The sequence below is a fragment of the Setaria italica genome, chromosome I (genome assembly GCF_000263155.2).
Source record: "Setaria italica strain Yugu1 chromosome I, Setaria_italica_v2.0, whole genome shotgun sequence".
Classification (NCBI taxonomy): Eukaryota; Viridiplantae; Streptophyta; class Magnoliopsida; order Poales; family Poaceae; genus Setaria; species Setaria italica.
This window is the reverse complement of record NC_028450.1, coordinates 30,035,166-30,058,070: the sequence shown is the minus strand read 5'-3', so window position 1 is coordinate 30,058,070 and position 22,905 is coordinate 30,035,166. Positions and strand designations below refer to the sequence as shown.

General features: G+C 47.8%; 2 protein-coding genes across 2 annotated transcripts; both read right to left on the bottom strand.

Annotated features, from left to right (window-relative positions):
• Positions 1–1,238: 1,238 nt before the first annotated feature.
• LOC101785554 (pentatricopeptide repeat-containing protein At3g04130, mitochondrial) lies at positions 1,239–3,255 on the bottom strand. Its single transcript, XM_004952947.3, has one exon. It carries the CDS (start codon positions 3,084–3,086, stop codon positions 1,569–1,571), a length of 1,518 nt encoding a protein of 505 aa, XP_004953004.1. The 5' UTR covers positions 3,087–3,255; the 3' UTR covers positions 1,239–1,568.
• A 1,133-nt stretch (positions 3,256–4,388) lies between these two features.
• Positions 4,389–7,774, bottom strand: LOC101785151 (glyceraldehyde-3-phosphate dehydrogenase 3, cytosolic). Its single transcript, XM_004952946.2, has 12 exons — positions 7,617–7,774; positions 7,468–7,491; positions 7,278–7,378; positions 6,488–6,603; positions 6,308–6,407; positions 6,070–6,216; positions 5,922–5,982; positions 5,752–5,849; positions 5,439–5,581; positions 4,973–5,056; positions 4,772–4,861; positions 4,389–4,672 (listed from the first exon to the last, which is right to left on the bottom strand). The coding sequence occupies exons 1-12, from the start codon at positions 7,618–7,620 to the stop codon at positions 4,627–4,629; spliced, it is 1,014 nt and encodes a 337-aa protein (XP_004953003.1). The 5' UTR covers positions 7,621–7,774; the 3' UTR covers positions 4,389–4,626.
• Between the last annotated feature and the right edge of the window lie 15,131 nt (positions 7,775–22,905).

The window sequence follows — 22,905 nt, the reverse complement described above, 5'->3', positions numbered from 1 at the left end:
GGGCAGCGCAGAGAGCCGCCTGGCCTAGCACACAGCCAGGGTTCAGGTACCCGCATAGCACATTCATCACATACACATCTTCTAACACACCCCCCGCAGTCTGATCGTCAGCACCTTGAACGTTAAGACTGAATCTGAACTCGTGAACACTAAAGAAGCCCCCCCCCCCCCCCCCCCCCGCAGCTCCCACGGCCCGGCCTCGGCACGTTGCTTTGCCAAAAAGGTAGCCCATCTCCTCACGTTCTCACCCTCACCAACCGGTCCGGCCGTTCGTCCCCACGCGGTCGCGGTCGCGATCGCCGCCACCACCACGTGAGGCCCGGCCCCCCGCGCCGTCCGGCTCCGATCGCGTCGCCGCCGTGGGCGTAGGCCGCCGGCCCACATGCGAATCGAATCGACCCGTCGTCGCATTATTATTGAGGCGCCATGGATAAAGATGAACCCGGAACGGGGCTTCCTCGCAGCAATTAGCGATAACGACACCCGTCAATGCGTGCACCGGCTGGAACATGGCCACATACACACAGTAGCCTGTTTGGAGGATGGAGTGGCGACTGACGACTGGCCCCGCCTGGAACTCTTCCACCATATCGCTGAACAGAGGAAATCACTAGATCCAGGGAGGTCCTCGTTACTTTCTGTTCAATACTGCCTGTCTGGAAGGCTCTGCAGTGCAGATGAAGGCTTCATACGCTTGGATCGACCGATCCACATTAAAGAAACCAGCAGATATAGCCATCAGATGCCTGAACTGCCATTTTGCGTCGGGCAGACAGCTTTGCAAGCTGGCATTCCACTCCTCTCTAAAAGAAAGTGGCCATTGCACCGCAATCTTTTGATCTTGAAGCCCAGCTTACCAAACAGAGACCAGTGCTCTTAAGGGAGCAAGATGCGGCGGAGCTTCTCTCACTGCTGCATGGTTACAGCCAACAGCACGCACAACGCAACAGAAACAAACAGATCAGCAATCTGAAAAAGATTGCTCTCCACAGCAGTATATGAAGAAGTTGCAGTACGTTTGTAACCGGGCTGCTGGGTTCAGTAGGCTTCTATTTGAACCAGACTTATGAATTCTCCAATTTAAACAGCAAGCATATTGTTTTCTCGAATACACAAGAAGTGAATCAACATGTACAATGCAGAAAATATTTTTGTGCCTGCACAGTTTGACATGATATACAGGTATGTACAACATTAATATCATATTACATAATATGACGACACAATACAACTAGGTGTCACAATTAAATCCAGCTCACTACTATCCATTAAAAAGCCAATGCCAATTGTAATAGCATAGCATGTGCACCATGTCTTTGTACAAGGATTATCAACTGAAATTCTGAAGTCAAATGATGATTTCAATCTTGCTATAATATGCTGATAAAAGTATAAGATAATCTTGCAACTTATTCTTGCAGTAAAACAGTAGACGATGGGCAATCTTCTGTTGTCTGAAGATGCTTCCTGACTTCTAGTCTATGCTAAGTTACAGATTGTTCAGTAGTATTAACTGGTCACTAGCAATTAACAAATCAATCACATAGAAGAGGGTAATTCTCTCAAAGTTATGGACAAAGACCAAAGGAAATTGTATCATTCCTGATTCTTTCCACATACGCCTCCATGTTTTGTCTTTGTGTTTCACTCAAAAGCAATTCACATGTTTTACGCCTAGGTACGATTTCACTACCTACCATCTGATCATACAGTCGATAAGCCCAGTCAGTTTCACCGACCCTACAAAGACCATGGATCAGAAGGGTGTATGTATCAAGATCTAAACCTAGACCACTCTTATTCACAAGCTCACTCAATAGGTGGTCAACAGCATCACCATGCCCTCTTCTACTCAAAAATAGCCTAAGAAGCGGTTGATATGTCTGAAGATCAGGCTTGCAAGATTGTGCCTCCATTTCTTTCAACAAAGCAAGAGCATCATCATCTCGCCCATACTGGCACAGAATTGATATCATGGTGTTATACGTGGCCAGGTTACGGGGCACACCATTTCTTGGCATCTCCACACGAAACACTTGGGAAGCTTCGAACAAATGACCCGCTTTACCAAGAATGTTGATCAGAGAGTTGTAGAACAGGGTATCAGGCTCACAACCTGAGGATCTCATTCTATCGGACACACTCAAAGCTTCTTCAAATCTTTCACATTTCGCCAAGGAGGTCATGATCATGGTGTAAGTGATCACATTGGGATGGCAGCCCTGAGAACCCATCGAATCAAGGAGTTCATAGACCCTCCTGAACTTGCGCTGCTTACAGTAAGCCTCAATAACAGCAGTATACGTGATGACCGTAGGAGGGAACCCCTTGTTTTTCATCTCCTCAATCGTCCACATTGCCTCATCAATCCTGCGCATACTGCACCACCCATGGACAAAGATGTTGAAAGTGTATGCATCTGGTGTGATGTGCGGGCTGAGCACCACAAAGACCTCACGCGCCAATTCGATTTTCTTCTCCTTGCAGAGAGCGTCGAGCAGCACATTCATCGTCTCCGTGTTCCTCTCCAGCCCCATGTCCTCCAACTGATCAAACAACACAATGGCATCCTTCCACCTCCTCGCAGCGGCAAGCCTCCTGATGCTCTTGGAGACAATGTCCACCGTGACCAGCCCCCTGCAATGCATTTCAGACAGCAGATCCCACATCCGGTCGATCTGCCTCATTTTCCCGAGCAGGTCGACCATCCGGCTGCAGGCGTACGGCGTGTGCGCGTAGCCGTCGCCCCGCGACTGCGCCCACTGGAAGAAACCCAGCGCGGACTTCCAGTCGTCCCCGAACCTGCGCAGCAGGCTGTCCGCGACGCCGGTCGTGAGCCGGATCTCAGAACACTCCGCCCCGAGGGACCGGACAAGGTCCTCGACGCTCCCCTTGCGCACCTTGAAGAGCGAGCTCTTGATCCGCTCGGCCGCCGCCTCTTCCTCCGCCGTGAGTGCGGTGCCACTGGAATCCTGGCTCGGGCGTGTGGAGGACGATGATGACGAAGATCTGCGGAGAGGGAGCGGTAGCAGGGACCTCCCGGCATCGCAGCACCGGCGCAGACGCCGGAGACCGCGCAGAGGCATCGGGGTTCGCGGCTTCTTCCTCCCTGCGGTTGCTGCTTCTAGCGAGACATCAGGGTCTGTCCCCGCGACAATGGCGGCAGCGGTGGCGGTGGTGGCGGCGGCGGAGGGAGAGGAAGAGCGAGGCAGCGAGCGTTCGGGAGCACCGGAGCAGGGCCGACGTAAAATTGAACACGCGATCAAAAGGCCCCCATATCGGATAGAGGCCCAAAGTACTCTCCCGCTCATAGGCCCATAGCACACAGCTGTTGGCTGAGTTGCACGTGCACATTTCATGTTCGCCCACGAGCAACATCCTCGTTTTAGTTCTTCTAAGAAAACAGGCTCGGCTCAGATTTAGCTTTTTTTAGTGCATATAAATATTTACGAACCTAAAAAAATTAAAACGATCTACAACTTAAAACGGAAGGAATATTAAGTAGCATATATTTGATCTTTGATTTGTACAAAAGCTACAGAAGTACATTGCTCAAGTTGCTTATTGGATTTTGCCTTTCCTGCTGTAAGGAATAGATGAGTCGGCGTTGAACAACACTGAATTTAGAGCATTAGCACTGTGATGCGTAAAAAGCAATGCTTGGAATGTCTTGTAAAAAATGATGCTCAGTTTCATCTTTTGCAAAGCATTGGTTGTGGATCCCATAAGGTACATAAACAAAAAGAAATGAATTGATCATTGGGTCTGTTGTTGAGGGTCAGTGCTATAAATTGTTTACCAAGCATCAAAGGCTGCAGTGGCAAAACCTTTATCTCCAGTTTGAAGCATCGATTTCCCCCCACCCTATGGGTGCCCAGAGGGCGTAGCATCTGGAACAATCATACCTTCAATATATTATGCATCATCTTCTATCTAGTAAAATGGTACTCCGGCACTCTTTCTCGATGGAATGACTGACATAGCATAAATATGAAAACTAAAACCAAAGTTATACTAAGAAATTTAAAATTCGGTACATCCATAGTTCATGCCATACTTTGTCGCAAAAGATTCATACTCAAATTATTTCAGGTGAAGTTACTCAAAAGATTCATATTCAAACTATAGCTATAATCATTATGAATCTTGTATGGACTAACAACAGATGATTTTTTATATCCTTTGGCATGTTCACGAGATAGTGTAAGGCAAACGAAACCATACATCTACTTGTCACCCGTAAGGCCTGGGCATCCTGCACGCAACGACTGTCTATTTCTGAAATTGGCAAGCACCATCAGGTTCCTCAAGAACCATTCTCACCCAGGACATACTAGGTCAACAACTAAACAGCCAGTGAACGAAGCAGAGTAATTTTTTGCAGTCAATTAGAGTCGTGCACAAGCACAATGCGAAAATGAAATAGATATTGATTTAAAGTTTAACGAAGGTACATAGACCTGACAAAATATGAGCCATTACAGCTCAACCAACCACTAGGATACACCCGATATAGTTTCAGACATAATTCCATACAAAAAATTTATTCTCGGTAGAGGGCTCTCTACACTTTCTTCTGGGAAGAAACACCAGCTCCCCTGTATCACCATGCCTCAGCTCGCTCATCTAGTTGGTGCTGTGCATGTGGCGGATCAGGTCGATCACACGGGAGCTGAAAAGAACAATGGAAAATGAGACAGGATTCAGGAATTTAAGTGCTCAGAAGTGCATTTCATAGTGAGATCACACTCGGTAAAGGCAGTTGTCGTACCTGTAACCCCACTCGTTGTCGTACCAGGACACAAGCTTCACGAAGTTGCCGTTCAAAGCAATGCCAGCCTTTGCGTCAAAGATGCTGGACCTGCGATTGAGAAAAACAATCGCAATATTTGTAAGGAGACTTCTGAGGGTCCTGTATATAGACCATGAATCGGAAAATTTCACCACAAACAGTAGATATCTGAATGTATACCTGTTGTCACCCTGGAAGTCGGTGGAAACAAGGTCCTCGTCAACGTAACCCAAAATGCCCTTGAGGTTACCCTCTGCCTCAGCCCTGCGATGGTGTTTTTGAACATCAATTACTAAGCACTAAGCACAGGTCACAGAAACCATTCAACAATGCACCAAGCTAAAGCCCTACTAGGGCCTTGTTTAGTTCCCAATTTGGGAGTGGCAAAATTGGCATTTTGCCATAAATACGCAACTGTAGCATTTCATTTGTATTTGTGAAATATTGTCCAAATATTGACTAATTAGGCTTAAAAGATTCGTCTCGCAAAGTACAACAAAACTGTGCAATTAGTTTTTGATTTCGTCTACATTTAGTATTCCATGCATGTACCGCAAGTTTGATGTGATAGAGAATCTTCTTTTTGCATAGTGCCAAAGTTGGGAATTTGGGAGTAACTAAACATGGCCTAGATGGGAAAACTCACTTGATGGCAGCCTTGATCTCATCATAGGTAGCAGACTTCTCAAGCCTAACAGTCAGATCAACAACAGAAACATCAACAGTGGGGACACGGAAAGCCATTCCGGTCAACTTTCCATTGAGGGCAGGAAGCACCTTGCCAACAGCCTGTGGGAAAACATGAAGTTACAACAAGACAAATACAGAATTAAGGAAGCAATGAGAAATTTTGTAACTTTTAGACGAATTTATAGTTACTACTTTCTTTCTGTGAAGCATGCAAAGAGTAGCATTTAGAGCAGTGCTCGACTAAAAGAAATAAGTGTTCAGTTCCTAACCTTAGCAGCTCCAGTGCTGCTGGGAATGATGTTGAAGCTAGCAGCCCTTCCACCCCTCCAGTCCTTAGCTGAGGGCCCATCAACAGTCTTCTGGGTAGCTGCAAGATTCACATTTAGCTGATAAGAAACACCAAACATAATTTTCCACTAAACCAATTTGCAAAACTTACCAGTGATGGCGTGAACAGTGGTCATCAGACCCTCAACAATGCCAAACTTGTCATTGATGACCTGCAGCAAAAATAAATAACCAGTGTAAGATAATAGGATCCCAATGAGCAATTTATATCAGCAGCTAAACACCATAATGAAAAGCACCTTAGCAAGAGGAGCAAGGCAGTTGGTGGTGCAGCTAGCATTGGAGACAATGTTAATGTCAGACTTGTATTCCTTCTCGTTGACACCACAAACAAACATGGGGGCATCCTTGCTAGGAGCAGAAATGACAACCTTCTTGGCACCACCCTGTAAAAGCAAGCAGAGAAACCATTAGATGCTTTCAACAACTAAATGGTATATGGTACCTTGGAATCACAAAAGATTTAAGTAAATGTACCTTCAAGTGAGCCGCAGCCTTCTCCTGGTCAGTGAAAACACCAGTAGACTCAACAACATACTCAGCTCCAGCTGCACCCCACGGGATCTCCTCAGGGTTCCTAAATACTAGATCATTAGCCCACAACAGTTGAATTGGGTATGAATTATGAAAGTTACTATGAAAGGAATGTTAACAAACCTGCAGCCAAACACAGCAACCTCCTTCTCCCCAAAGAGAAGGGTCTTGGAGTCCTTGACCTTGACCTCATGGTGCTTCCACTGTCCGTGGACAGTGTCATACTTGAACATGTAGGTCTGCAAGAACAAAACCACACTCAGGAACTAAACTCAATTGGTGTACCTACAGTATCAACTCATTGAAAGCAATGAATAGAAATTCCCACACAGACTAATCAAGGAGAGACTCAGAGAAGCCAGGTTATTTATAAAATACACCAGATTTGGGTCCTACAGTCCCTATTACGCCTACAACAATGAAATAAAATCTCATCCAAACCATAGATTTGCAGTAATCTGTTATACTAATATATCTGCGGAGCTGCAATTCATAAAATATGCTGATCCCGATCACATGGCAGGCAGAAGTAGGAACAGATAGGTGCATCCACATATCAACGACCATATAACTTCAAAACTCCTATACAGTGTAACAGCCATCGCTGTCAGGTCAATATCACCAACAGACCACATAAAAAATGGCATCTACATCAGATCTACGCATCCCTTTATCCTTTTAAATAATAAATAACTCCATATAATGCAACTGTTGCACATCCAACAAGGTGTTACATTACTAATTCACGATCGTATATTGAAAAATTCCACAAGTAACAGACCAACGACGACCAAATCGTATAAACCGTACAGATCTACTAGCATGGAACAATCACATTCAGTCACTCCCTACATCACTCCCATGATAAGTATCAGTCAAGCGATAAGCATATGAGCAGGGCAGGAGGCTATACCATGTAGTCAGTGGTGATGAAGGGGTCGTTGACGGCGACGAGCTCGACATCGTCGCTCTGCAGGGCCACCCTGGCCACCAGCCTGCCGATCCTGCCGAACCCTGCACCACCAACCCAAACACACATCAAAACCCACACAATCTGCATAACTCAACCAGATCAGAACTCAGATCGGAGCCCGCGAACTCACCGTTGATCCCGATCTTGATCTTCGCTGCACAACAAACCAAACCAAACCAACGAAAACATCAGTGGAACGTCAGATTTACATTTACACCCCAAAAAAACAAATCCAAATGGAACACAGCAACAACAACGCTAGCAGAACGACGGTATTACCCATGGGGATGAGAGGCTGCGTCGACGGAGAAAACGAGGTGGGATGGCTGGGCTTGAAACGGGATCGAGATGGGGTTCGTTTCAAAAGTGCGATGCGGCCAATAGATCGGAGGGGGCGATATATATAAGGGAGGGGGCTATAGGGTTCGGCGGCCACCGCTGCTGGTTTTTTTAGACGGCCGGGCCCAGCCGGCACCGCGGGATGCGGATCACCGGGGCCTTGGTTTTGGCTACCGGGAAAAATGCCGGACCACGGGTGGCTGACAGGTGGGGCGCTCAGGGGATGGTTTCGAGAAGCTTCCCGTGGGTCGGAACGTTGGACCTTGGAAACCCTGGACCGTTGCTGGGTTTGGGCCCACCGGAAGTGGGAGAAAAGCGTACGGTGGAGAGGGCTGCGCTTCTTTCTTGCACAAGAAGAAGAAACGACCGGCCGGGCTGGTTTTCTGCGGCCGCCGGATGGCAAAAGATTCTGTGGACGTTGTTGGGGTGCCTGAGATTTCAGATTTGCGCCTGGTGTGGCTAATCATTGCGTGTCATGACGTGATTGGGAAGAAATTCCGTTTTCTTGCAGAAAAAACTACAGCAAGGTCGACGCTATGTACATAACTGGATCGACTTTTTTATGTTTTTATTACGCAGGTTTATACGGCCATGGCTTGAACTCTTTTATACATGAAGAAAATGAATAGTTTCCAAGCCTCTGCAGCTTTGTGGTTTGCACTTCAACACGTATTTCTTTCATTAAATCAAGACTTTAACTGCCGAAAATATAATCATGTGTGAGGGTGTTCAAAATACTAAATTAGTCAAACCAGCCCAAACGAAGAAAAATAGAAAATACACTAATTATAAACTTCAACTATAGAAGAAGCAAAACACGAGACGTGTATGGTTTGTGTGGTTTAGCCAATTTAGAGTTTTGAACTCACATAACAAAAAGTATATAGTATGGAGGAAGATTTTTTTTAACATGGAACTAGTCACGTCAATTATCATATAAATGTATGGAATAATAAAGTAATTATGGGTCAAAACCTTGTCGTAAGGGTTTATAGAGGGTTCAAATTGTATACATGGGTATTGTGACATGAGCAACTCCAAGAGTATCCTAAAAAATTCTTCCCCAAAACTATGTATTAAGAGTTCTCCCAAAAAAAATTTCCCCCAAAAACATATCAGTTCACAGCAGATCGCTAATAAATAGCCTCCAATATTTCAAACACAGGTCACGTCATCGTATTGGGCCCATCAGAAGGGACGCGTGGGAATCAGGATTGGGGGAGGAATGCCAACGCTAAAATATACGTGGTGGCAGGCAATTTTTTAGCGTCGCTAAAAAATTGGGGAAGGTTTAGGTGGATTGTTGGAGTTCATTTTTTTCTCTCTTTTTTCTTTAAAAAAAGTATTAGGGGTAAGATTAGCAGCCTTTTGGAGTTGCTCTAAGGCCTAACTACTTTATAACAAACGTGTCCATCCTAATTTGAGTCTCGCTTCAAATTTCTGGCTAATTATTGTTTCACATGGTAGATTGTCGCATGTTGTGACTTTTTCATTCCAATCTTTCGAATACATTCATTAAAAGGGTATGTGTACACGTATGCCCTGTGTTGCACTCTGCTTCGTAAAAAAAAAAGATAAAAATACAATACAATGGTTGAGAAGTCATCTGTGGGACATGTTAGTGTTTTGATGATTTTTAAGTAATCGAGAAGAGCTTCGTCTGGCATATATCAATAGAGAAGGACTCTTACAGTAAATTAGAAAGAACAACAACATGTGTTCATTGAGATTGAGATATATCAACTGGGAATGGCCTTAGAAACTGAGGCTGCAGGATTTCATTGCATCAATTAACTAAAAGTAATAAGAGGCAATTTTGAAGAAAGTTCATTAGAGATATTAGTTTTAGTAATATCTTTAGGATGATATATACTCTCTCCCATATATCGCCAATGCCTCCATGTATCGTTACGTTGACATTTAAGACATGCTTCTTGTTGCGAATTGAGCGTAGCTCAGTTGGTAAGGTTCCTTATAGTGAAACCTACCCACCAGGGTTCAAGTTCTCGATTCGGCACTAGTACCGGCGCTATTCTTTTAGTGGTAGGCGACGTGCCCCTCGACAGTGAGGCGCCAGTGGTGACTTTGTCAGTCTCGAGGATTTGCTGCCTCAGTCTTTCGGAGGTACTCATAGTGGTAGGGTTGCGTGCGTATGTTCGTAGGGGTGAGTGTGCGTATGTGTATGTGACCATCTGCGTTTGTATCGTGTGATTCGTAAAAAAAAGACATGCTCCATGTTAGCGATAGGTCTATCTTTTTGTTTTTTTTGAACGGGCGATAGGTCTATCTTTGACTGACTTAAGGTGTGTTTGGATAGCAGGTGCTAAATTTTAGCACCTGTCACATTAGATGTTTGGACACTAATTAGGAGTATTAAACATAGTCTAATTACAAAACTAATTGCACAACCCCTAGGCTAAATCACGGAACGAATCAATTAAGCCTAATTAATCCATCATTAGCGAATGGTTACTGTAGCACCACATTGTCAAATCATGGACTAATTAGGCTTAATAGATTCGTCTCGCGATTTAGCCTAGGGGTTGTGCAATTAGTTTTGTAATTAGATTATGTTTAATACTCCTAATTAGTGTCCAAACATCCGATGTGACATGTGCTAAAATTTAGCACATGCCTCCCAAACACCCCCTTAGGTTGGTTTAACTCGTCAGCCTTCAGGCCTGCATCGATCTCGGGCGGCACGCGGGTTTTGGTGGATTGGATGGGCTTCGTGCAGATGGTTTCATGGACGCAAACGACGACGTCCATGGGCCATCTCGCGAACGAGAAACCGAACGAAACCAAACGCAGGCTTAGGATTAAATTTCATGCATAAAGTGACTTCATGCATATATCATTATAAAGTGTTAATATTACAAAATGATCTGAGGGTCTAAATAGAAAATTACACATCATTGGACTAATCGCAGTGGAGGGCTCCATCTTTCGTCGATCGGGGGCACGCCAGTCTAGAACTCTAAGTCTCCTGTGCAGCTCCTTCTACTTCTATCTGAACATCATTTAAGGGGGAGGGAGAAACACAACAGGGGTTGAAGGGAAAAACGGTGAGTACATCAAAATGTACTCTGCAAGTGTGGGAGGTAAGGGTACGAGGGGCTTAGATCAAAAGGCTGACACAACTGGCTGCAAGCACAAGTTTTAGTTGGCCATAATTTATTAAACAACCTAGTTACTACGGTGAGAGTCTTCCCATCCCAAACCAAACTTAAAAGTAGAGCATCTATAATATATAACCAAGCAACCCATCCAAACCAGCCATTCCACCTACTAAACATATGAGGGTTCGGACCGCTCTTGACCATGAGCACGGCTGTTATAACAGTTTGTAACACTCTACAGAGGTTGTACATCTTTACCCACGAGTCATGTCACCATTCGCTCTACTAACCCCCCCCCCCCCACACACACACACATATTTCCGAGATGTGTGTGCTACGTGGTGCACTACGAGGCCTTTACATAGATTCACCGGTAGTGCATTAACCCACTCAAGGTTCGAGTACCCATTGTTGCGCCAGCAGACTGTTGGGTGGTCAAAGCCACCCTCACTGCAACCAACAGCCTAACGCGGGCTGCTGGATTTCCTGATTTACCCTACTTAATTGGCCAAGACCATTGCCCATCCGGTTCTCGTGGTTGTATTGTTCATCATGGGTGGTCGCTCCACATATCAATCCTTGAAGTGGCTCGAGCAAGGCAAGCATCAACCCAAAACACCATCCCCCGATCAAACACTTGCTTGAGCCCCTAGGTTCCACTTTCTAAAAAATCACCAAACCATGTGGTTATATAGTTAATTAGTCAATATTAAGATTAAACCCAACCCATATGTAGAGCACAACTAAGCAATTTACTACCCAAAACCCACAACTCTCTAAGGGCTTCAAGGATGTCATAAACAGTACTAGTAAACCCTACATAGAATTCCCATCATATTGACTCAATGCATGCATAAAGCGTAAATAAAAAGTGATTTTATTGTAAATGCAGGTAACAAGGAGTATGCATCAAGGACAATTGCCTGATTTCCCAAGACCACTGCTCCGAAATGTTCCCCAATGCAAAGCAATTAACTGAAACAATACAATTAAGCAACTAAAAACAATACACCAATCAGTAATAAAATTATTTTGAAAAATGTACTATTAGCTAACACTAGTTACTACGGATGCAGGAGCGCAAGAAACGCTGAAAATGGAGCTACGGTTGGAAACATAGGATTGGCTAGTGGGGTGGGGGTTTTGTTTGGGTGCAGTTGTCATTTGATGGTTAGTAGATGGTTACTGTTGGAAAGGCAAGGATTTGGGAACGGAGGCGAGGCTATAGAAAGATTTTGGAAAAAGGGTATGCTCTTTTAGTTGTCGTACATGATGAGGCAAGAGTGTTGCATATGGTGGGAACGGCCAGAACATGCCGAGGACGATGTGATCACCGGGGCAAGGAAGGGAGTGTTTCGAGCATGTTTTCTTGTGTTCTAGTTATTGCATTGAGATACGAGGGAATTCTCTTGTGGGTGTGCAAAGGATGGAAGTGAACATGATGTGACTGGGTGGTGCAGCGAGAGAGACTCTAGATCAATGGGAAACATGGGCAAGATCTCTGGTGCACGTGCTAGAGATGTAAACAGTTGAGCAGTGAGCGCCATGAGAAGGGAAAAGCTTGTCTCTGGTTTACTTATGGCCGAGCCATTTTGTGGTATTGTGCCCAACTACTAAAGACACCTGCTCGTCGAAGGGCTTGTCGATCCGCAACCTGGTTTGATGGGGAACACGAATGGCACTGGGTGCCACTGCTGCTAGGACCTCAGGAGCAGTGAGCACCACGACCTTGATTCCTTGGACATCGCAACTCCTATAGACGAACTGATGGGTAGGACGCTGTGCAACTATAAGGGACACTCGGTGGTAAAAGGATATGGTGATCAGGCTAACGGTGTGCTGGGGAACATGAAGGGAAGACAGGGTGGCACGGCTGTGAACAGCAGCGGTGGTGAGCACGACGAGATCAATATTTCAAGAACCGTGACAGATATGGCTGAGCCGATTTGCTGGGTCATGCGCAGGTACATGATATGTGACTCTGTCAAAGGGTTTGGCAACTGACACGTGCATCTCTGGGGAACGCAGAGGAAAGGTAGGATGGCACAGCTGAGAACAGCAGGGACGGTCAGCACTATGAGATCCATATCTCAGGAATTGCTGTAGATATGGCTAGCCATTGTGCATGGACATGTGCAGGTATAAGGTACATGTGGTGGTAAAGGGTTTGATGTTTAGACAACTGGATCAGCGGGGAAAGCGAGAACAAAACGTGATCATGTGGTTGTGTAAACAGAACGGGCAGCAAGCGTAGCAAGATTAACATATGGCAGATCCTTTGTGCAGAGGTATATGAGGCAGGTTGTGGTCAAAGGATTTATCAAACCGTGTACTATGTCAACGGGAACGCGAGCGACAAACGGAAGCCTGGCGGCTGGCCGTGAAGGACAGGAACATGGCATGCGGGAAAACTCGCCAGGGTTTCAACGGGATTGGCACTATGGGTATGAATCACATCACAAGCCTCACATTGGGGTTTATGGTGAACGGAGGCAGACAGGACTATGTCTGGTGGTCATGATGGGGCAAGATCGCTGGCAGCTGGTGCGGATCAGCAGGGCTACGGTATCATCTCGGCGTCTGTGATGAATGATTCGGAGGATGTCTTCAAGGGCCTGCAATGCAAGGGGATGAAAGAGGGGCGCCAATAGGTGAAAAACAAGATAGGGCAGCGGCTCACCAAACAAGGACGACGACAAGGAGGGAGGGGTCGGCTTGTCACGGGTTCAGCAGGGATGTGGCTTCACCTTGGCGTCGATGCTGATTGGGAGGGCATCTGTAGGGGGCCTGCAACGTGATGAGATGAGAGAGGGTAGGTACTGCATGATAGAGGAGAGGGGCACGACCTCACCATGGCGCATGAATCACGATGGTCATGGGTAACTCTTCCTCGCTCGTGGTTCAGGAAGAAGACGACGACCTCCATCTCCAATCCACTGCTCAAGTGTGCGAGGAGAGCGATGCAGCGGCAAAACGGAATAATGGCAACAAGGGCACTCAATTTTGGCGGTTAGGAAGGCATAAATTTACGTTTGACCATTTTACGTTTGACCAAAATGGTCAAATTTATAGGGAGGATCAAATTAATTTATGAACCGAATAGATATACTATGAAAATATATTTAGTGAAGAAATTAATGGTACTTATTTGGTATCATGAATGTTAGTATTGAAATGTTTTGATTCTAAAAAAATTGGAATGACTTACAATTTGAAATGGAGGGAGTATATGTTAACTCTGCACACGAAGAAAAAATACATAATCAAAAGTGTCTCCTACAAGTTGAGGACCCAACTTTTAGAACGCATTTCTTCTTGTGTTTGCCACCATCCAGAGCCAGTAGAAAAATTAGCACCAGCAAAGCAACGATCAACAGTGGCCATCCGATTGATGACCTGCCGTTTTCTTTTCAGAGTCATCGCATGCATATGCCGGGCCAGCCAGTGAGCAAGGCAGCAGTCAACGGGCGAGTCTAAAGGGTATTTGGTTCCACGACTAAAATTCAATCCCTGTCGCATCGAATATTTAGATAATAATTAGGAGTGTTAAATATAGACTAATTACAAAATCAATTGCACAGATGGAGGCTAATTCGTGAGATGAATTTATTAAGCTTAATTAATTCATGATTAACATATATTTACTGTAGCATTATATTGTCAAATCATGAACTAATTAGGCTTAATAGATTCGTCTCGCGAATTAGCTTCTATCTATACAATTGGTTTTATAATTAACTCACGTTTACTCTTTGTAATTAGTATCTAAATATTCTAAACATTCCATATAGCAGGGACTAAACTTTAGTCCGTGATCAAACAGGTGTTTTGGACGGGCTCTGCGCTCGACTCTCCCTCACTCCCTGCCGTGCCGTGAGGAACCTTCGCGGCAGCTTCCGCAACTCCGCGGGAAAGGAGGAGGGGGGCACTGATGAGCCAGTGATCCGCCGCATCAGCCTCGCAGCGAAGAAGAGCGTCGTGATGGTGAGAACTGAGAAGCAAAGGGAACGGTTTCAAGGGAAATTTAGGTGACGACGACGACGGATAGATTTTATTTTAGGGGGTCGACGACGGATAGATAAGGTTGCGTCGCGTGCAAGCTTTCCGTCGAGCGCCCCCCGCCAGTGCCACTGCCTGCCTGCCAAAATGAGACGAGATGCAGGAGGTAGCTAGGGCTGGAAGCTGCCATGAAGTTTCCTTGCGGGTTTGCAATCGGAGATGTTCAGATGAGAGGAGGACGACGACTTCCATCCAGTTCCAGCCCTCGGACCTCTATTAATAGCGGAGTCGTCGGGACGGACACGATAAGACGCGAAACAACTGAGCCCTCCTTGTCTTCTCCAGCCAGCCGCCGCCGTCCGCCGGCGATACATCGTCCTTTATTTTCCCTATCCGATGGCCGCGCGGGAAGACGGCGCCAAGAAAGACCCGGCGGCGAGGCGGCTTACATTTGAGGTTGGTGACGGCGACCTCACCGGAGGGCATCCCGTCGGGCAGGACAGCGTTGACTTCGGTGGGCAAGGCTCCATGTCCACGGGGCCTGGCGGCGGTAGCCGTGATCATGCCTTCTTCTTCGACGCCCCGGCCCCGCCTGGCGGTGGCCTTGATCATGCCTTCGCCTTCGACGCCCCACCAGGACCCGGCGGCGGCGGCGGCGGTGAAGGCCTCAGATCTCCTGCTGGCCGACTCACGCGTCCACTGCTCGGCGCCGAACACATCGGCGGTGCCGACCCAGCATCGGCCGGCCGCCATGGTGATCACCATGACCAGGAGCGGGACCCACTTCGCGTCGCTGTACGAGACTTTCAGCGCGCCGGCGGCGACCGCGGTGGGATGCTGCGCCATCTCGCGCTCCTATTCTTGCTTCTGGGCGCGAGCGCGATGGCGCTCGCTGGCGAGCCCGACGCGCCGTGGCCCAACCAGGTCGCTGCTCTCCTGGCCTGGCTCGCCGGGTGCATCCTGCTCTTCCTGTCACTGCAGTAGTGACGCCGGCGGCTGTGCGAGAGCGCCCGCTCCTACGGTCCTACCCGCAGTTCTTCACCCTCCTACCTGTCGACTTCGACAGCGATGGTGATCAGTCCTGCACAAAGAAAAACCTTACTATATAAAACCTAGACACTAAAGGAAAATAAGAAAACTAAAAAATAGCCGTCTGGGCTCGTAGCTCACGTACGGACGTACGGTGGCGCTTGCATGCATGCGCCCTATCTACCTAACCCGCACGTACACGGTTGCGTGCAAATTATGATGAGAACTCCAAATTTTAGAGTCCTAGTTGCTTCCGTTCCAAATTGTAGATTATTTTAATTTTTTATTCATATATATTCTTATACACCTAGATATATATCTAAGTGCATAAGAATATCTATGAAGCTTAAAAAGCTAAAATAACTTACAATTCTCGAAACAGAGGGAGTAGATTCGATTCTATCGACAAGACAAGTACAGTACATGGCAATTTGGAAATCGGACTCAAGAGTATACGGGTCAAAGATTTAAAAGGGAAAAGAACTGCCCAGAATATTCATGACAGTTGCATCGCTTGGTCATGTCATGTCACGTGGGTCCCATCCCCTATATAATGGATGTGTGTGTGGTTGTTCTTGTAATCCCGTCATGAGTGGTCATGTTTCTATCGGTTCTATACTTCTACTAGAATTAACTATTGCAATTGCAAGTGTGTATAGAATACGGTTAATTTAGTTTGATATATCAATGTCTATGCAATGGTTTAACTTAGCTTTAGTACTATGGCCATGGGAAAATTCTTATTGTGATGGTGGCGGGAGTTGAGGGGATGTACTGTTCTTCCTGTGAAAGGAAGAATTTTGAGATGAAGAGTGAATGAGTGCTCGAGATTTGAGTTTGTAACGAGCGATTGTATTTTTTTATAACTATTTTATTTTAGTGGTAGGTGTCGTGAACGTCGATATTGTGGCATAGTGCGCGCGCGGGTGTTTATTACGAAGTTGAGTGTGCATGTGTGTGTATGCCTTCGTGTTTACAGTGTGTTTTGGGAAAAAAAAAGTTTAAGATGACCAAGCTGAGCCCTAATTCGCTTCAACTTAGGCTTGATCGGAGTTTTGGCTCTCGTCAAGATAAGCTAGCGAGAGAGTGTAAGTATCTCCAGGGGAAAAAAGAGGGGCAGGGGCGCAGGGCACTCTCCATTCTTCATTCGAAACTCATGAATGTCGGGAACAAGGTTTAGCAAAAACAAAGTTATTTAGGACATTCGGTTACACCTGCTTCAAAGGCTTACTCAGATTACTTGAGCCGGTCTCATGTCTCAAGCCCAGTTCCAAGCTCAAATCCTAGTTTAATCCATGTCTTAAGCCAATTCCTTTGCCTGCGGCCACTAGTAGAGAACTGGGCTTTAGTCCCGGTTGGTAGGGTGCAAAGATCCCGAAAATGCATCCGGGATAAACCAACCGGGACAAAAGACCACCCACGGCCGACGCTGCAAAAAAAAAATTCCCAAGCTCCCAGGAGCGATTTTTCACGCGAAATATGCGCGTGCGCGGTTCGTGGGATTCGAACCCACAACCTCCAGCCTCGCGCGTAGCTTCCTTGCCATCCCACCTACACACCACATCTGACTATGTAGGGGATACTATCCTTTTGTATTAACTCGTGGGGGACCCTTTTATCCCGGTTGGAAACACCAACCGGGATAAAAGACCCCCTTTTATCCCGGTTGGTGTTTCCAACTGTTAGGGGGGAATATTAACGATCCCCTAAGCAACATTTAGGGAATCAAACACAGAAGGCCCAGGCCCACCAAGACGTGATCAAAACTCCACCTCGCCCGATCAAGACGCCAGGGTCGGAAACGGCCGACCCCCCTCCGCAAGGTCTCCGCCTCGCCCGACCGTAACCCCAGGGTCGGGGGCGCCCGACCCTGTGCCACGAAAGTTCCGCCTCGTCCGACCCCGAGCGAAGGAGTCGGGCACGCTGGGGCCCACGGGGTCAGAACCCCCCTCAGATACGATCCGCATGAGCAAGACAGACAAAAACCAGTGGGTCCCCCCCGTCGCCCTCGCCGTAAATGCGCCGCAGGTCTGGCAGAGGGCAGGGCGACCGCGCCCCTCACACAACCCGGCGCAAGTACCCGTGCACGACCGTCCTGTGCGGGCTACAGTGCCGGCGGCCGGCTCCCATTCGCCGCAGGGTACTCATGACCTGCGGCGACCGGAGCAAAGGAGGGAGCGGCCCGTCCTCGGGTCCCGCACGCCCTCGGGTCCCGCGCGAACAGCAGTACAGATGTAAAGCTCCTCCTCTCAACAGCCGTCACCGGAGCAGCGGCATCCACCGTCCACCCTAACGGACGTTGGGGTAACGACGAAGCCGCCTCATCATGATCTGGCCTGGTACCTACGAGCATCGAAGTAGCTATCTACGGGGAGCAGCGACACTTGGCGTCCGGCGACCTCCCCCTCCGACATGCACACCGGCACGCGTTTAGGGTCGGCAGGACATCGGGCGCCTAGGATCTCTCTCCTCCTTCCGGCCATACCTTTTACCGTTCTGCTCTTTACTCTTTACAGGCCTTTTTACCCGATCCCAATTGTAACTCCGGCCGTCCCCTTGCGATATAAAAGGAGGAACCCAGAACCGGAGAGGGGGGGGATCAAGGAGCTTCTTCTCCCGTACACCATAGTACACTACCACTCTTCCTAAGAGCACAAAAACCGAAGAGACTTGGGACCAGTCCCTCTCTCGCCAATCTGTAACCCCCTACTACAGAACCCCCGCGCGAGCAACACGAGCATCCTCGATACTGGACGTAGGGCTTCCTTTGCCCGAACCAGTCTAATCCGTGTCTCCCGCGCAACCACCTGAGGCTCACGCGCATAAAAGAAATTTACTAGTCTAAGTCTTGATCCGCTGATCTTGACAACGACACCAACCGGGATAAAAGGGTTCGAGGATTTAATCCCCTTCCAGCCACCTTCCAGTGACCTCGTTGGGGGACCCTTTTATCCCGGTTTGAAACACCAACCGGGATAAAAGACCCCTCAGAGTCTTTTTTTCCCACTAGCCTTTGCAACCGGGATAAAAGGTTCCGGTTGGTGAGCCCCCCACCAGTGACCGAGTTTTAGTCCCGGTTGGTGAACCTTTTGTCCCGGGCCAACTTTAAACCGGGACAAAAGGGGGCGGATGGAAAGTCGTTTTTCTACTAGTGGGCATTTGTGGCCACTGTGGTAAGACACTTTAGGAGACTTATTGGACGTTGGAATACAACACGCGAGATGACATATGAGCTTGATTTCCACCGATTCAGAGGGAACGAGTTTTGAATTGTAGGACTCATCCTTGTAGCTATCTTCCATTCAGAAACGCATCACAAAGAATCAAACTCTTATGCGGGTGTTTGTCACATCAAGTTCGTGCATCCACATCGGGAAACGAACAACAACGAACGTACAGTATATTAAATGCCAGTTTACAATTCCAGGCAAGAATTAGTGTCCCCACCAATAGCATCCACTTGACGTTTTGATTACCGGTTTCGTCCATCCCTGCAATGATGCAATCAGCTGCAGTTTTACCGTACTGTCCCGATCGAATCGCTGCAGGTGTGGCCCTGACAGTCGCTAATTCAGATTGCACTGGAGGCTGAAGCTTCGGAATCTGCTCTGTCTTTGTATGCCAGAAAAGTCCGAAATCCAATCCAGGAAGAAAAAGCTAGCTCTATCTGACGCCCACGGCGCACTCTAAAAAAAAGAAACTTCGAATGGACCCGACGGACAGATACCGAACAACAGACCTGCGAGGCTGCGACTCCATGATGACAACTTGTCGATCAACTCTTATATATCGTTGAAGTAGTCGTTCCGAATTGTAAATCGTACATCTAGATATAATATAGGTTTAGAAAAGTTAGAAGGATCTATAATTTGAAACGGAGGGAGCAGCATCTATCATCTACGATTCGATCTGGCACATGTACTCACGATATCGGTCCTCAATTTTCGCCGCGTGTGCCTGTACATGTAGCATACAGCAGACTGTATAGCGACGGCCAAAGGGCGCTGTGGATTAAGAGTGTAGGCGCTGCAGCAGCTACGTGAACCGCTCGGGAACTTCGTGGCAGCTTCGCGCGCGGACGGGACTACGGGAGGCGACGCCGACCCGCGTCGTCGTACTCGCGGCGGTGTGAGGCCGTGGCCTGGGGCGACAGCATGTCGCAAAAGCGAAGGGGTAGTGGCACGCGGCTGTAGCTGTAGCGAGGCTGCGTCGCGCGTGCGAGTGCAACCCATGGCATCGCTTCTGCGCGTAGCTTGCTTGCCCCGTCGTCGGGTCGGCTCTCGGGCGCCCAACGCGATACCAAACATGATCGGGGCGAGACGAAGCTGCCAGGAAGCTAGCTGGTTGCATCTATACATAAGGGACGACCAACGCGATACCAAACATGATCGGGGCGATGGACGCACGGGAAGACGTCGTCAAGGGAGATCAGGCGGTGGAGGAGGAGGCTTCCTTCGGGGCTAGCGGCGGCGAGCTCGCGGGACTCCAGTCCGTTGGACAGGGCGGCCGCGTTGACTTCGGTGTACAAGGCTCTACGGAGCTCGTAGGCGCCGATCTCCTCCCACAAGGTCTCCTTCGACCGGCCGGCGGCTCGACAGGCTTCGATTCATCACCTGACCTGGGGGGAGTAAGCTCGACGGAGCTCCGCCCGCGCGCAAGAGCTCGCCGGATCCGCGCCGGTGGTGTCTATGATCATGCCGTCGGTGCCCCGGTGCCGGTCGGCGGCGTCGGCGTCGGAGAACTCGGCTCACCTGACCAGCCCGAGAGACCATTAGTGGGCATGGAAGACGTCGTCGGGGTCCCCGGCGCTGACCAGCGGGCACCGCTTCCCGCGCCGCCGGCAGGGCGCCGCGCTGACCGCCACGGCCTGGAAAATGACCTTCAGTTCCGGCACGTCGACGCCGTCGGCGTTATGGCGATGCGTTCGGCTGCGCTCCTAGCCATGTTTGGCGCCGCGATGGCGCTCATCGGCGAGCAGGATGCGTCGTGGCGCAACCAGTTCAGGACCATCATGTTCTGGCTCGCCGGGTGCGTAGGGCTCTTCCGGTGGATCCTGTTCCTGTCACGGCGCTGACGCCGCCCGGGACGTCGACCACTCCTGAACATCGTTTCTCTAAAATTATTTAAAAAGGAAAAAGAAAACAGTTATCCGATAAACAAATCTTCTTTAAAATAAACACTACTACGATCTCTGCGGAGCGTCAATTTTTTTCATTAAAAAGCATAGTAGTCTGTCATTTTTTAGTGAAATCGGCAATTCTACAGCTTAGTTTTCAAGTCCGACGGCGAATTGGATTTGATCGAAAGACATGAAAAGTTCTTGCGGATTTAGCCTCACAGTACACATACGGTCAAGGACATCAAAGGACGAACATGTACAACACAGACAACGACAACTGAATCAGTTGGCTCGACAGGTCCTATTTGAATGTTTGTACAAAAAGTCACGAGTGCTGTTGTTCGTCGTTGCCTTTGGCTATGAACTTGGGATCAACGAACCTTTTCTTCTTTACAAATGCGCATAGCACATGTCTGTGCCTGTGCCTCTTGTTGCTTAATCAGGTCTCGGGTGTAGTACTACTTCTCTATGCAATTGACGAAATAATGCTGCTGAGGCTCACTTGGCATGTACAATTTCTTCTCTGTCAGAGTTCAGAGGTGCAAGTATACCTACGGTTTGTGAAAACAAGTTGGAGATGAACAAGCTGACCCAATTAATCATCGGCGAATCCTTTGCTCGATAGAACTTGGATCTCGTCCCCGATGAGGCTTGAGCAAGACTCGTTACTCCAGTCGCTCTCAATTTTGCTTGACAACTTTGGAATGGCACATGCGAGATGAGCTCGACTTTAAACGATTCAGAAGGAGCTCCAAATCGTAGGATGCATATGCCAATTCCGATTGTAATTCCGAAGGGGTCCAAAGTCCAGACAGCGGATAAAAAATCCAACTACCCAGTTCAACTCCAATTCCACAAAGCCGCACAGGGAAATGTGTTATTCGGTAAAGGACGATCCGTAGAGAAACGATTTTCGATCCGGGAAAAAAACCTTGGAAGGATCCGGAACTAAAGAGACATTAGTCACGGGTCTAAATTTCGTAGTCCCTTGGAGCCCTTTTAATCCCGGTTGGTGGTTCCAATCGAGACAAAAGTGAAACCACTACTATAAAAATGACTTTTCGTTCACTTCCTTAGTACCGGTCACATTTTGATCCGGTACTAATGTTACCGGATCCAAATTTGGAACTCCCTGAAGGTCTTTTAGTATCGGATCGTAACACCATCCGGTACTAAAGGGGCACTTTTAGTATCGGGTGGTATTAGGACATGGTACTAAAAGCTCTCCACGGGTTACTTTATTTTAAAAGCATATCTAGTTTCATCACATGTGTTACTTTAAAAGGAAGACTCGCGCAAGGCTTGAGGTCATGGGTTCGAATCTCACGGACTGCGCACGACGCAAGGCTTTATTTTTTGGCGCAAAACAAGTTAGTACCGGTTGGTGATCCCTTTAGTACCGGGTCGACTCCTTTAGTACCAACACAGCAATACCGGTTGTACAACTGGTACTAGGGGGGTTTGGAACCAGTACTGAAAGTGGAATCCTCAGTAGTGAACTTTTAATTCTCTGCGACTCTCTCTTTCCCTTATCCTTGTCTCGATCTGCTCCCTCCCTCCCTCCCCGCCGCGGCCCGGCGAGGCGCGGGTGAGATTGGCGAGCGATGAATGATTATTTATTTGTGAATGATTCGTTTGTTATTTTATCCGGTGAATCCACCACGTGTTGTGAATCAAATCGAACTCATGTGTTGTGAATAAGATCTTGTGCGAATTGATTGGTTGTGCGTTCTTATATGTGATGATCATTGTGAGATGAGCATGTTTGTTGCTCTTGATTTGATTGTCTCTTTGGTGGAGTTGGAGCTCAAGGAGGTGGTACGGTGGTCGATGAGGTGGCGGGGCGAGCATGTAGGAGGGGGGCAGCCTACTTTTTTTAAAAAAAATCTTTTTAGTTCCGGTACCAACCGGGATTAAAGGGGATCTTTAGTCCTGGGTAAATGACCCGGGACTAGGAGGACTT

What these genes read in the sequence shown, in the direction of transcription:
- LOC101785554 (XM_004952947.3), bottom strand. Translation starts at nt 3,086, where the DNA reads ATGCCTCTGCGCGGTCTCCGGCGTCTGCGCCGGTGCTGCGATGCCGGG.
- LOC101785151 (XM_004952946.2), bottom strand. An exon ending in GTTGCTGTGTTTGGCTGCAG is followed by an intron (nt 6,408 to 6,487) that starts GTTTGTTAACAT and finishes TCTAGTATTTAG; the next exon opens with GAACCCTGAGGAGATCCCGT. An exon ending in GACAACGAGTGGGGTTACAG is followed by an intron (nt 4,673 to 4,771) that starts GTACGACAACTG and finishes TGTTCTTTTCAG; the next exon opens with CTCCCGTGTGATCGACCTGA.